This window comes from Psittacula echo (assembly GCF_963264785.1).
Source record: "Psittacula echo genome assembly, chromosome: Z".
Taxonomy (NCBI): domain Eukaryota; kingdom Metazoa; phylum Chordata; class Aves; order Psittaciformes; family Psittacidae; genus Psittacula; species Psittacula echo.
The window spans coordinates 14763235-14778562 of NC_137742.1; the positions used below are offsets into that span (position 1 = coordinate 14763235).

Genomic DNA, 15328 nt, shown 5'->3' on the forward strand with positions numbered 1-15328 from the left:
ACTTCATATAATCCAGAGTATAACCAAGGTTGTAAGAACTTCTCAGATGATCTGTACTGCAACAATCCCTGGAGACCAGTAAAACATTTTGATACACACTGCACAAAGGGAGCTGGCTGAAAAGCTTCGAATAAATTTAAGTAGAATCATGGAACGGTTAGGGTTGGAAAGGATCTTATGCCTAGTTGCAACTGGTTTCAGCAGTCTTTTTCATTAATTCTTCTTATATTCAGAATATAATCCTTAAAACATATTCAAAATGAATAACCATTTACAGGTTTAAGTCAGACTTCCAACTTCATATTTCCTCTACTGATTTCCTATATTAGAAAATTAATACTCACCTGAGCTGAAAGCAGAACAAACTTCTTAGATGGCAGCATGTGTTGCTGCACAACTACAGGTGAATCAGTTATTGGAATAATGTCTTTATTTAGTGGTGTTACTATCTTCTGAGCTTTAAATTCATCAATAGCAGAAAGAGCCCAAGAATGTCCATCAATACGGGTGGTCATCTGAACAACAGATAGATATTATCAAAAGTTTGGTAGCAGACATGGATTTTGTACATCCATGGTGATGTTTTACTATTTACATTTGAATTTACACAGAACAGAAACTACTGTTGACATGAGGAAACCCAAAGAAAATAAGCAAATAAATGCCTTGGTAAAAAGAGAGGGGTAAGCTTTTGCGGGGAAGAGATCTGTACTAATTATAAAACTCTTTTGTAAGTTACTAATAACAGCCGATAAAAACCTGACCTTGAAACTTAACTTGCACATTCTCTCCTGACCTTGAAACTTAATTTGCACATTCTCTTCTGACCTTGAAACTTAATTTGCACATTCTCTCCATTCATTCCAACTCTGTCACTGCTCCTCCCATAATACTATTTTTGACATTACTCCTTTACTTCAGCACAAGACTTCAAGCTTCCTTCAGAGCTGCAGTACATGAAATGTTCTCCCTGAACTGACGTATAGGGCAACTACCCAGCTTCAGCTACCTCTTACAAACCTACTCATGTAACAATTAGGAAAAACAAAGGACCAGGGGAATAAATAAATAACAAATCTGTCTGAAATTTAACAAAAATGTAGCATATTAGTTTAAATAGAGAAACCCAAAGTCTCTACCACCTACATTTTAAACAATTTGTGCCAAATTTTATAATGAGCAAACAACACTATGGACTGTGAACCACGTCTTCCCGTGCTTGAGCAAAATATGCAGCATATTACAGATAACAGCACTTTCAAATATATTAATTAGAAGTCGTAGAAATCAAGGCAATTACTTTTGACACACAGTTTGCATCAAGCTAGAAAGTATGGCTGAACTAGGAATTCTTATTAAGATATCAGTTACCATTCACTGTGACAACTGCCTATTTTTTTTTCTTTGCAGTGTATCAATTAATACCTTTGTAAATGTTTCCAAACTCCTCATGAAAGTTTTCTATGAACTACTCATTTCATGCAGATAGCATTATTCAAGTATCTGTTATCAGAAAGAAAAAAACTGTATCTAGATTCCATCGAAACTGCATAAAAGTTCGCTTTAGTACCTGTGTTTCCATCATTGGCTTTTGAAAAGGGAAAGAATCGTGATTAATACACCACAGGATGTCATTATCTTCATTTTCTGAAGCTGCCATCAGAAGGACCCCTAGCAAGAAGAGCAATATTAAGCTTGCATTAGAAGCTGTAATCATACATTAGATACAAATTCATTCATTCATTCCTCATTTAGTAAAAATCAATCTTTAAGTCCTAATAATACAATGTTATCTCCTGAGTTTGTATGTCACAGGGTTCTCCAGAAAGTCACTTTTAACATCACTTGCCATCTACTCTAACAGGTATAAAAAAAATGAGGCTATAATAGGTGGAACATGATTCACAAATGAGATGTTTGAACTGATCATGGAGGAAAAAAATATCTGGAAATGACTTAAAGGATAAAAATCACTACATATGACTAAAAGGGTTTGGAACATAGAGACACAAAGCTCTCTCCCATTTCTGCAGCACTCTTTAAAAAGCAGCTTACAATCAGAAGTGACTTAAAAATAGAATCATCTGGCAGCTGTTTGGCATCTTATATGGTAACAGTAGCTAAATGAGTTAAAAAATAACCAGCAAATGCTAAACTCAGCAGGAAAGGTACTAAATAGTTAAGAAGCCTATTCTATTCCAGGCTTTCAAGAACTAATCACACATGGCTAGGACATGTAGTCGAATTCTGAACACATTAAGTCTTTAGGGGGAGATTAGAAGAAAAAAAGGTTGAATAACACATGAACAGCGTTCTTTTCATGACAATCTTCCACTTCAGAAAATCTCCCATTAATGTAAAATCACGTGTGATAATGACTGTGACACACACACACACACACACACAGAGAAAAGTCAATCTCACCTGAGCTGTGCCTCACTATTTACCTTTGCTATAAAGAGCTCTGTGAACCTTTGAGGGCTTTTCCACATTAGAAGAAGCTGAAAATCCAGGTGGCAAACGGATGTGAACTAAGGTTAACATGGAGGGACGAGCTGTTGGATGTTTGAATTGTGAAGTACTAAAGTACAGTCGTACGCCTGAACAAAAGAAAAACAGGTCACAATTTTGCTAAACCATGCAAATGCCATGTATCAGTTTAAAAGGGGGGGTAATTAGCACCTTTTTTCTTACCTGCATGTGTGACTGCTAGTAGTTGACAGTCTATGGATTCAGAATTTTCAATTGCTGCTATTTGAACAATAGGCTTAAATACAGAACGATCTATTGTTCTAAAAAACAAAACCAAACCACAAAAAAAAGATATACTCTCCATGCAAAGAAATAAGCAAACAAAAGTCTTCAAAAATACAACATGAAACTATTGGCCTTGAAGAGAACCTCCGCCCTTACAATTGTCATAAACATACCTGGCAATGCTCCCAGCAGCAGACACTATAGCATTTTGTGAAAGAGAAGTAACCCTTGTCATTCCTTCACCATCTTGTCCCAGATCATAAACCTGCAATTCAATAATACAGCTTAGTGATTTACAGGTGAATTAATTAGTACAGCCTCACCAAACAGTAATTCAAACTCAACTTTTACTTTATCCTCACGTTACCATAAAATTGAGAAGACCAAAAGGCCACTCTTTCCTCAGAAGGAAGTATTTTAGGTCTTCAGCACACACTTAAAGATAAACTGGATTATTATCCTGACATACCTACATGGAATTCCCAAGTATTGAGGAAAACTTGTAAGTTACATTCCAATTATTAACACAGCCAACACCCACTAGAAAAGGGCACATACCTGCAGCACTCCTTTTTCTGAGCGGGTGTATAAGGTATTTCGAGAGTTGTCAATGGCAATTTGAACTACAGGATCTGGTGAGGGGGCCGAAAAAGGGGAGAACCAGCAAATCAACACAGAAATTGGTGAAAACAAGTTTAAGACAGAATATAAAATAATTAATCATAAGTTAACAAAAACTTAGAAGTCGCACACAGGACTTCCACCAGAAGTGATTTAAAACACAATCAATTTCACAAATCATTAATAAACTAAAAAAAAAAAAAGGTCAAAAATTTTATATTTTCACATTAATTTTTCACCAAACAATGAAACAGAATAAAATCATTACTTACAGATTCTACGGTTTGCAGTGATCCTACTAAGCACATACTAGTTTTGTACTGGAGAACGCTAACTTTAGTTATAAATGTCAAACTTTCCAGGCTTTTGTATCTATATCTTGAACTAGACACACAGGTGACCTGATTTTTATAAGCATCAACTACTGCAAGTGTCATATACAGTAACTAAATGCTCTGAATGAGGAAACTATTCAGTCTGACTTCGTGGTAGTATTATTTTAAAGGGTTACATAAAATTATTAGCTATGTCTTTAATATCAGTACTTACCATCCTCTGAGAATGTGAACTGTAGCAATGAAGGAATAAGGAAAGACAGTGCACTCTTTGAATGATTAATTTTTCTACAGCGTTGGCTAAACCAGCCTGCTTCAGCCTACAATTTAAAACAAATATTGTGTTGAAAGAAAAACAAAGAAACACACACACAACCTCCCCCCCAAAAAACCAGTAGTTATACTAATATAAGTTACTAACAGGACGAGTATGAAAGCAAGCAAAAATCTAACTACACACCAGTGACTTAATTGAAAAAGTATATACTATAAAAGTGAAAGAAATAGGTGATCATTAAAGGTGAACATCAAAAGGAAAATTTTACATGAAAAAGGCTGGAGGATGTCACAATTTTATTTTTGAAGTTGACCAAAGCTACATTTCTATTCCTCATGTAATTACTACTCCTCCAAAGAAAATGCATCTACACTAAGTTGTCAGAACTGTTGTACAACCAAGCCATGCACAATTGTGTAAGAGAAAAGATGGCAAACCTGACATGTTCTAGAACTTTAATTGCCTATATGCCACAACCATGAAATAATGAAAAATATAGTCACCTGATATGCTACTTCATATAAGCAGCCATCTTTTCCAGCCAAAAAGATACGTCCGTTATCACTGGATGTTATTGCCATAACGCAAGTATTGTCAGTTGGGAGTGAATAGAGAGGATCTGGTAGGAGCTGCATTCCACCAGACATACTGTCATTGAGCGATCCAGCACCTTAAATAAATAAATAAATCCTCTTTAAGATTCTAAGTTGCTGTAATAAATATTATGGGTCTCTGATAAGAAGCATTACAGAAAACAGAAAACAGTGATTTTCATAAATACTAAACACATTCTGGAATAGCTGTTCTCCAAAGGGAACTGGAAAGTAACAAATCTGGTTTAAATAAAAAAAAAAAAAAAAAAAAATCCAGCAAATTCTCTTTATAAGTTTCCAAATAAGAAAATGCAATGTTTTTAATTTCTATACATTGTCATCTCCTCTAAATCACAACAAGCCATACCACAGATTTCTACTTTTTTCTTTCACATCAAGATAGTACAAAAATAGAGCAAAAGATTGTAATCCTCTTACCTTCGCCAAACAATTTTGTATTTTCTCTATTAATATATATGGCATAAAAAAAAGTCTTATCAGGTTCTCAGTTCTGTGGTTAGAATACAAATGCCAACCAGTTTAATGAACTGCATTCACCAGCTCAAAGATTCATGCTCCATCTCTTCTCTGTCTCTCCAACATGCTGTTTAATTAACAAGAGTACCTGTTTTTAAAAGCTCTTTTTACATTAAACAGGTGAATAATGCAATTCAACGCTCCTATGGGAGTCCAAGTTTCAGCAAGTGCACGCCCCATAAAAACTACTTCCCCCTGCCCATAATACGATTTAAAAATTAGCAAGGCGCTTCACACATGGTCATTTTCTCTTTTTTTTTTTTAATTATTATTATTCTTTTTAAATGGTTGCTAATAAAAAAATAATGTATATTTGTTAATGCACAACTGCATTGCTAGTTGAGATGGGAAGATAACAAGAAAAAGAGAGAATTACCTCCTTGTATATTAGCACAACTGAGCCCTAAAATCACAATATCCACAGGGGTAGCCAGAACAAGTAAGTGTCGTACATGTGGTTGGAAGATACCTAAAAAAGAGAAAACAAAATATTGGTTTGCAGTCAGTCTCTCAGATCAAATGTCATATCCAAAGTGTCCACGAGAAAGACACACAGACTGATTAGAGCAAATACATCATATTCAAGACAGAACAATCTGTGAAATTCTAGAATCAGGAAAGAGTTTCAGTCATTGGTTCAGCTTCCAGTTCATGAAATAAAGGATCTTTAAAATTACATTTTTCTAATAAACATACTTCTTTGAAATGCAGTCCTATTGCCAATTCAGCTGTGACTTCAATGTTATCTGGGCATTAGCTACCAAAAGAACTGGAACATCTAGAAACCAGGATGTCATGGAAATTATCACTTGAATGTGTAAATTTATAAACAACACAATATCACAGAATCCCAAGGGTTGGAAGGGATCTCAAAAGATCATCTAGTCCAAACCCCCTGCAAGAGCAGGGTAACCTAGAGTACATCACACAGGAACTTGTCCAGCCAGGCCTTGAATTTCTCCAACATAGGAGACTCCACAACCAACCGGGGCAACCTGTTCCAGTGCTCTGTCACTCTCACAGTAAAGAAGTTTTTCCTGATGTTCACATGGAACCTCTTATGCTCCAGTTTACACCCATTACCCCTTGTCCTATCACTGGGCATCACTGAGAAAAGCCTAGCTCCATCATCCTGACCCTCACCCTTTACATATTTGTAAACATTGAGGAGGTCACCCTTCAGTCTCCTCTTCTCCAAGCTAAAGAGACCCAGCTCCCTCAGCCTCTCCTCATAAGGGAGCTGTTCCACTCCCTTAATCATCTTTGTGGCTCTGCGCTGGACTCTTTCAAGCAATTCCCTGTCCTTCTTGAACTGAGGGGACCAGAACTGGACACAATATTCCAGATGCGGAATATATGTGGAACTCACCAAGGCAGAGTAGAGGGGGAGGAAAACCTCTCTTGACCTACTAACCACACCCTTTCTAATGCACCCTAGGATGCCATTGGCCTTCTTGGCCACAAGGGCACATTGCTGGCTCATGGTCATCCTCCTGTCCACCAGGACCCCCAGGTCCCTTTCCCCTTCACTACTTTCCAGCAGGTCAATCCCCAACCTGTACTGGTACATGGGGTTGTTCCTCCTCAGATGCAAGACTCTACACTTTCCCTTGTTATATTTCATCAAGTTTCTCCCCACCCAACTCTCCATGAATGGCAACACAGCCTTCTGGTGTGTCAGCCACTCCCCCCAGTTTAGTGTCATCAGCGAACTTGCTGAGGGTACATTCAGTTCCCTCATCCAGGTAGTTGATGAAAATATTAAACAGCACTGGTCCCAGCACCGACCCCTGAGGGACTCCACTAGTCACAGATCTCCAGCTAGATTCTGTCCCACTGACCACAACTCTCTGCCTTCTTCCTTTCAACCAGTTCTTGATCCACCTCACTACCTGATCATCAACCCCACACTTCCTTAGCTTATCTATGAGGATGCTGTGGGAGACAGTATCAAATGCCTTACTGAAATCAAGAAAAACCACATCTACCGCTCTACCATCATCCATCCACCTAGTTACTTCCTCATAGAAGGCTATAAGGTTGGTCAAACATGACTTCCCCTTGGTAAAACCATGTTGGCTACTTTTAATGATCCCCTCATCCTTGATATGTCTAGAGATGGTGTCAAGAATAAGTTGTTCCATCACCTTTCCAGGGATATTAGAGCATGATGAGAAAAAAATGCAAGTTATCAGCATAAATGATTGATAAACTATGTATTATTTTTGGCTTGTAATTAACTTCATGTTTTTAAACCCAAAACAAACCCATGTATCATGTGTTTACATATGTACACACAAAACAGATTTTTACATATGTGTATATATATATATATAAAGCATATATGGAAGGTTCAGTAACTGTCTAATTTAGTCACCGTCATGTACTTCTTACCTCCCTTTGGCTTTACAAGACCCACTGCAAGAATAGTTTCACTAAGTCCATCAAAATAAGCCAGATCTCCTCTGTCAACAAACAAGGAAAGCAAACAAACCAATTTGCATAAAACTTGTTGTATAGTAACACATAAATTAAATCAGATTCCGTATATTTAAACAGTAATTATTTTAACACACTGAAGCCATCTACATCTTTTGCTTTGAGTGAAAGGTCTAGCAGAATAGAATGACATAGAAGTTTCGCAACAAAACTATATAAGCAATCATTTGAGCTGCTTGGAGTACCTACAGCTGAGTGTCAAACCTGACGCCCAGCTGCACTGTTTTGGATTTTTTGATTTTGTTAATCCATACTCTGAATTACACAGTGCAGCATCTGCAATATGGATTCACATCAAGACGGAGAAACTTACAAGATTCTCCCCCACTAAAATTACTTAAATCGAGAATTCCTAACCTACTTCCCAGCACCTTATGAGGAACAGCATGCAGTGTTCTTTTATTTGCTGAATGTATTTAATACACTGTGACACAATGTAAATGTATGGATAGGAGCTATGTGAGCCACAATCTGAACTTTAATCTTTTCAGGAAATACAACAATATGTAGAAAGCAATTCTTACTAAAAGAATTCTTACTATATAGGCAAAGAAAGAAGAAAACCTGCAAATTACAAACATGTCACTGCCATTTGGAAATATAATCAAGTTATTTTTAGTTTTATACATCTTTAAAATAAGCTAGGCAGGAGAGCTTCAATCACAATACTTCTAAGTACTAATGCTGTATTACTTCATAGAATCATAGAACTGTTAGGGTTAGAAAGGACCTCAAGATCATCTAGTTCCAACCCACACCTCACACTAAACCATGCTACCCAAGGCCTCGTCCAACCTGGCCTTGAACACCACCAGGGACGGAGCATTCACAGCTTCCCTGGGCAACCCATTCCAGTGCCTCACCACCCTAACAGTAAAGAATTTTTCCTTATATCCAATCTAAACTTCCCCTGTTTAAGTTTTAACCCATTACCCCGTGTCCTGTCACTACAGTCCCTAATGAAGAGTCCCTCCCCAGCATCCTTATAGGCCACCTCCAGATACTGGAAGGCTGCTATGAGGTCTCCACGCAGCCTTCTCTTCTCCAGGCTGAACAGCCCCAACTTTCTCAGCCTGTCTTCATACGGGAGGTGCTCCAGTCCCCCGATCATCCTCGTGGCCCTCCTCTGGACTTGTTCCAACAGTTCCATGTCCTTTTTATGTTTAGGACACCAGAACTGCACACAATACTCCAACCACTGTGGAAATTATCAGCAACTGTACATGCATCAGAGTACTTACTAAATCTACATAGAAAATTTAGGCAATTAGTGTAATTTTTTTCTAACTTTTTTTTTTTTTTTTTTTTTGAATAAGCAATGTCACAGCATAAATACAGCAGTAAGTTTAGGGTTAGCTATGTCTAACCCTAAGCAAATCCCTTTCTTTCACCTCAAGATAATTTGGCAGCAATATTATTAACTCTTAAAAATCCTTAATCCCTTATTATTTAAAACTTTTACTAAAACCTGAAAGAAATCAAGATCAGGTAAACTGATTGTCACACCTCTGAGCTACCAGTAAACAATCTCTCCTTACTGCAGTAACTTAATTCCATTATAATACCAATAATACCACATGCCTGCCAAGAATGCTTTCTTTACATACCCGTCTTCATAGTTCCACATAAAGATGTCACTGTCAATAGTCAGCCAAGCTCTACTGATCTCTGGAAATACTCCCATCATGCAATTGCACTGCATATCTGAAGTTCTGCTGATGTAAGGACTAAATGCATTTTGGCTAGCAAAGGCAAAATCACCTTTGGAGTACTTAGAAAAGAAATAGTATTACTATACAGTAGCACACAAAATGTTTACCATAAACATTAGAAGTTCTTCATACAGAAACTAGTTCCACCATCAACTCTATGAAAATGGATCTTGTTACCACTTAAGAGTGTTAAAAAGGGAAAGTGAACAATATCGAAGTTCATTATGGGACTCTGACAGAAATACCATGAAAGAAAATTCTGGGGGAAAAAAAAAAAAAAAAAAAAGAAGTTTGAATCTAACATTATCACTTAGGCAATCTAACACATTCTTTTTCACAAGGATACGTCCAAACTGCTCCACTAGCTCTGGTGGAAGTGGGACTCTGCGGACTGAGCTGATTTCTGGAAGATTAGGTATTGACAGCAAACCTGGTCCTTGCAAAGGATAATCCATATCTGACATACCAGAAACAGTAGGGCTACCTGCAAGTAATAACAATAAAAAAGATCAGGCTTCTTATAAAGAATGAGAAATTCCCCCCCCCCCCCCCCAAAAAGGTTATATTCTCTGTCTTAACCCAACTGCTCCTCAATGTGTGAAATCCAAATTAGATTAATCATATTTCCCTATTTACTCCAGGTAAACAGGACAGGCCTTCAGACTATTATTAAAAAAAAAAAAAAAAAAAAAAAAGAAAAGCCTTGATCTGAAGACTTTAAGCATATAAATACCACTATTCACCAGATATGTGTGAACCAAGGTTCCTGTAGGCACAGGGCCCTCAACGATAAACCTGTACCTCAAATCAGATATGAGCAAACAGATTTGCATACTCTTACAGTAACTCATTTGGATCCCAGTCTACTCTTTACCCCCTTTTTACTGTAAATCATAGAATCTTAAAATGGTTAGTGTTAGAAAGGACTTTAAAATGATGTAGTTGCAACCCCCCTGCCATGGCAGGGACGCCTCAAACTAAACTATTTCACCCAAGGCATTCATATGGCCAGACATTAAATACGCATAGCAACAAGGCAAATTCCTTCACACTAATATGTACTAATATGTACTCCCACTGCAATTTAAAATACACATATACGCCCATTATTTTATTTGATGTGTATCCATGAGGCTGCTAGGCCAGTTACTCTTTCGTCATTCACATCACATTGTATCATAACAGAAAACATACTCTTTGTTGCAACCTGGCATTCCTACATCTGTATTCATTAGGTCACATACAGCTCTGGAGCAGCTCTTCACAGCCCACTTTGCCAGACAGTAGGCACCAATGAAGTAGGAAATACTGGCGTGTTTTAAGGAAAACAAAACCAATATTTGAGAAGAGATGTACCTTACATTGTAACAACGTGTGACATACAGCTATATAAAAATTAAAGCCAGTTAAGGCGGCCTAAGAAAGTTTTTGAAGCTTCTTGTAACTTAGGGATGGTGCTGGGAGTTTAGTGACCCTAAGAACATCCTGAATAGTCTTCAGAACAGACATAAAAGAAAATAAGGTCTATTTTATTCACTTTCTGGAGGGAAATGGGACTGCAGAACCAACCCAAGCACTGAGCTCCTGCAACGCACACCCTGCCACGGAGAGATCTCACACCCACCACTTCCACCCCGCACCAAAGCGCTCACTACACGCTCTCTTCCCTCCACCCTTCAAGCCTCAGGAGCCGCGGCCTCAGCTCTTACGCGCTCCCGGAGAACGCAGGGCCCGCAGCTGCCGGCCCCGGGTTCTGCCAGGGCGGTCGGTAGCCCCCCAGGAGACGGAGGGATGTCGCGTGGCCGGCCGGGCAGCGCCGGCCAAGGCCGCCCTACAGGAGGTCGCGGCGTGGCCCGAGACCCAGGGAGGCTCAGGCGCCGAGTGTCTGAGGCAACGGGAAGCGAGCGCTCCTCACCGGGCGCCGGCACGGCCAGCAGCTCAGACAGGTCTGGATAGCAGCGATCATCCTGGATCTGCCGATCGATGATGCGGCCCGCGATCTCCAGGGCCTCCTGAGCTGCGGGCGCCGCAGGGATCATGGCTGTGGGCATGGCGATGGTGGCGGTGGCGGCAGCAATGCCGGGCCAGGGCCCGGGCAACGCGTACAGCCACAAGGCGCGAGCTGACTGTCCGCTACTCAGCCGCCCGCCAAATCCCGGCAGACGCTGCGCGCATGACGTCCTTCTACTGCGCCGACGGCTGCTTCCGCCGGCGGGAATAGGGGCGGGGCTGAAAGGAGGACTGGGGTCGAGCTGCCACCTTGTGGCTGCGCTGACTGATGGCGGGGCTCCGTGTCTTAGCGCCATCCCTGTGGGCCAGCCCCGGCTGTTGTGACGGGCCTCACATGCACGGGACGGCCCGAGGAGAGGGGAGGGAAACGGCTCCCATCAGCTTTGTGTAGCCTGTTGTCTGCTCTGCCATCACTGCCGTTCTTGCGAGGAGCGCTGTGACAGCCCAGCCAGAGAGACTTTATACCATGAGCATGCTGTGGTATTGTGGCGAAACTACATACATTAAACTTACTCGAACATGAGCTGATTTTAAGTGTAGTGATGTAAGCCAAAACCACTGAGGGGACAGGCCTTCAAAGGCACACATGTTCAGTTTTGGGTCCCTCACTACAAAAGAGTCACTGAGGTGCTGGAACTGGTGCAGAGAAAGGCAACAGAGCTGGTGGGGAGAATGGAGCACAAGTGTGACGAGTGGTTTGGAGAAATCTCCAGGAACTTTTGCCGCATGCAAAGAGTTGTGGTCAATGGCTCGATGTCCGGCTGGAGACTGGTAACAAGTGGTGTCCCTCAGGAATCGGTGTTGGGACCGGTTTTGGTCAACATCTTTGTCAGTGACCTGGACAGTGGGATTGAGTGTGCCCTCAGCAAGTTTGCCGATGACACCAAGCTGTGTGGTTCGGTTGATACGCCAGAGGGAAGGAATGCCATCCAGAGGGACCTCGACACGCTTGTGAGATGGGCTGATACCAACCTGATGAAGTTTAACCATGCCAAGTGCAAGGTCCTACACCTAGGTCAGAGCAATCCCAGGCACAGCTACAGGTTGGGCAGAGAAGAGATTCAGAGCAGCCCTGCCGAGAAGGACTTGGGGGTGTTGGTTGATGAGAAACTGAACATGAGCTGGCTTCAGTGTGCGCTCGCAGCCCAGACAGCCAACCGTATCCTGGGCTGCAGGAGCGTGACCAGCAGGTCGAAGGAGGTGATCCTGCCCCTCTACTCTGCTCTAGTGAGACCTCACTTGGAGTATTGTGTGCAGTTCTGGTGTCCTCAACATAAAAAGGACATGGAACTGTTGGAACAAGTCCAGAGGAGGGCCACGAGGATGATCAAGGGACTGGAGCACCTCCCGTATGAAGACAGGCTGAGAAAGTTGGGGCTGTTCAGCCTGGAGAAGAGAAGGCTGCGTGGAGACCTCACAGCAGCCTTCCAGTATCTGAAGGTGGGTTATAAGGCTACTGGGGAGGGACTGTTCATCAGGGACTGTAGTGACAGGACAAGGGGTAACGGGTTCAAACTTAAACAGAGGAAGTTTAGATTGGATATAAGGAAGAAATTCTTTTCTCTGATGGTGGTGAGGCACTGGAATGGGTTGCCCAGGGAGGTTGTGAATGCTCCATCCTTGGCGGTGTTCAAGGCCAGGTTGGACGAGGCCTTGGGTGACATGGTTTAGTGTGGGGTGTCCCTGCCCCTGGCAGGGGTGTTGGAACTAGATGATCTTAAGGTCCTTTCCAACCCTAACTATTCTATGATTTTATGATTCTAACTTGCCAACAAAGTTTAAGTTGACAAGCAGGTATTCTTTATTGCGGCACCAGGGGACACGGGAGATGGTGCCTCTTAGCATGTCTCTCTCAAGCATCAACCAGGCTGTGATTTTATTGTCCCTAAACATACACATTCATTAGATTACATACATATTCATTGAGTTACTGTCCTGGGTTCAGCAGTAGCAGTCATTTTTCTCCTTCTTAGTAGCTGGTGCAGTGCTGTGTTTTTAAGTTTCAGCCTGGAGACAGTGATGATAACACCGATGTTTTTAGATGTTGATAAGTAATGTTTAGTCTGACCAGGGACTTTCTGAGTCTCCTGCTCTGCCAGGGAGGAGAGGAAGCTGGGAGGAAGCAGAGAGAGGACACCTGACCCAAACTAGGCAAAGAGGTATTCCATGCTACAGCACTCCATGCCCAGTATAGAAAATGGGGGCAGTTACCCCGAAGGGTTAGATCACCGCTCAGCTTGGGCTGAGTATGGGTCAGCGGGTGGTGAGGGGTTGTATTCTCTTCCCTTGTTATTTCCATTATTATTATTATTATTATTATTATTATTATTATTATTAGTGGTAGCAGTAGTGGTTTTGTGTTATACCTTAGTTACTGGTCTGTTCTTATCTGAACCTATGGGAGTTACAGTCTTTGGATTATCCTCCCCATCCCTCCGGCGGCGTGGGGGGGCAGGGATGAAGGGAGGAGTGAGCAAGCAGCTGAGTGGTTCTGGGTTGCTGGCTGGGTTTAAACCAAGACAGTTACTTATACATTACATCATAAAACATTGTACCACACCTTCATCACTTCATTTTAGGATCGTTATCATGTCAGTAACCACCTGGCCAATGCTTATCTTAGCCATTTCCTTATCTCTATAGTTGCTAACAAAGCCTAATGTCCTTGAAGTTACTCATTTACAATCCCATTCTTCAATCAACCCCATTCTTCTTGAGGAATGGCTGAGGGACCTGGAGGGCTTTAGTCTGGAGAAGAGAAGGCTCAGGAGGAGCCTTATCCCATTCTACAACTACCTGAAAGGAGGTCGTAGCAAGGTGGAGGTCTGTCTCTCCTCTCAAGTTCCAAGGAAATAGCCTCAAGCTGCACCAGGGGAGGTTTACTCCGGACAGTAGGAAAAATTTCTTTAGAGAGGGTGCTCAGGCCTTGGAACAGGCTGCCCAGGGCAGTGGTGGAATCATCATCCCTGGAAGTGTTCAGAAACCTCAGTAACATGATTTAGTGGTGGACTTGGCAGTTCTGGGGTAACGGTTGGACTTGATGATCTAAAGGTCTTCTTAAACGTAGCTGATTCTGATTCTGAGTACAGTGCCTGTGGAGCTAAGCTGTGGAAGCAGAGTTAAAAGTTACCTTTGCACTGCCGTGATCTGGTATCCTGCTGTTTTTCCATAATCTGAGATGACACATCAATGTGACTGTAGCTGACTAAACGTACCAAGGTTGGGACTCTGTTAAGTGATGCTGCTCTGGACAGCACAGGCATTCCCAAATGTTGTAGGAAGCCTCAGGGCCGGTTAAAACTTGCATTTCAGGGAGTGGGTCTGGTTTATAAGTCATGTTTGCTGCCCTGACTGCACTGACTCCCTGCTACTGGATAGGTCCAGCACCTGTTCTGGCAAGATTTGGCTATGGGAGTAGCACCTGGCATGAGAAAGGAAATTCCAACCCCCTGTAAGGGTCCAAGTGGAGAAAACCCGCATATCAGACCTATTTCCTTCATGATCCCAAGAGTAAAATTAAGATGCAAAGGAGGCCTCTCTGAGACAATGGTCCATAGAGTTCCATTTCAGTTCCTCACATCCTTCTCCCAGGTAATAGACATTGGAGTCTTATCTCAACACTTCCCACCCAGCAGGGGTTTGGGTGTCTAGAACATGGGACTCAATTTAGGAGGCCAGGTCTACTGAGAGCTGGTGGAGTTGGATCTGACGATGAAGGAGAAGAGCGGTTTTGGTAGGAGGTTTGCCAGACTGGTCAAGGAAGCTTTAAACTAGATGTGTTGGGGGACGGGGGCATCATTCCATCCCAACACACCCAGTCAGTTGCCAGCACCTATAATAAATGCTCGAAGCAATGTAGAGATATTCCAGCAGCTCTAGCCAATGAGCTGGCTTCATTTAGAGCTTGGCTCAGATGCCTCTATACAAACATCCGTAGCTTGGGGAGCAAACGAGGAATTAGAGATGTGTGTACATCTACTGCAGTAT

The 15328-nt window shown here is 41.7% G+C and overlaps 1 protein-coding gene across 1 annotated transcript in view; it reads right to left on the minus strand.

Moving 5' to 3' along the window:
• Positions 1–11445, minus strand: part of NUP155 (nucleoporin 155) — a 31396-nt gene extending 19951 nt beyond the window's left edge. The window contains exons 1-13 of the mRNA XM_080636988.1: positions 11247–11445; positions 9678–9815; positions 9227–9323; positions 7515–7585; positions 5497–5589; positions 4494–4660; positions 3928–4033; positions 3316–3389; positions 2931–3022; positions 2695–2792; positions 2448–2600; positions 1571–1671; positions 345–515 (exon numbers count right to left, since the gene is read on the minus strand). Of these exons, the coding sequence (XP_080493114.1) occupies positions 345–515; positions 1571–1671; positions 2448–2600; positions 2695–2792; positions 2931–3022; positions 3316–3389; positions 3928–4033; positions 4494–4660; positions 5497–5589; positions 7515–7585; positions 9227–9323; positions 9678–9815; positions 11247–11382 (1497 nt within the window). The 5' untranslated portion in view covers positions 11383–11445. The remainder of the gene's footprint in view (positions 1–344; positions 516–1570; positions 1672–2447; positions 2601–2694; positions 2793–2930; positions 3023–3315; positions 3390–3927; positions 4034–4493; positions 4661–5496; positions 5590–7514; positions 7586–9226; positions 9324–9677; positions 9816–11246) is intronic.
• Between the last annotated feature and the right edge of the window lie 3883 nt (positions 11446–15328).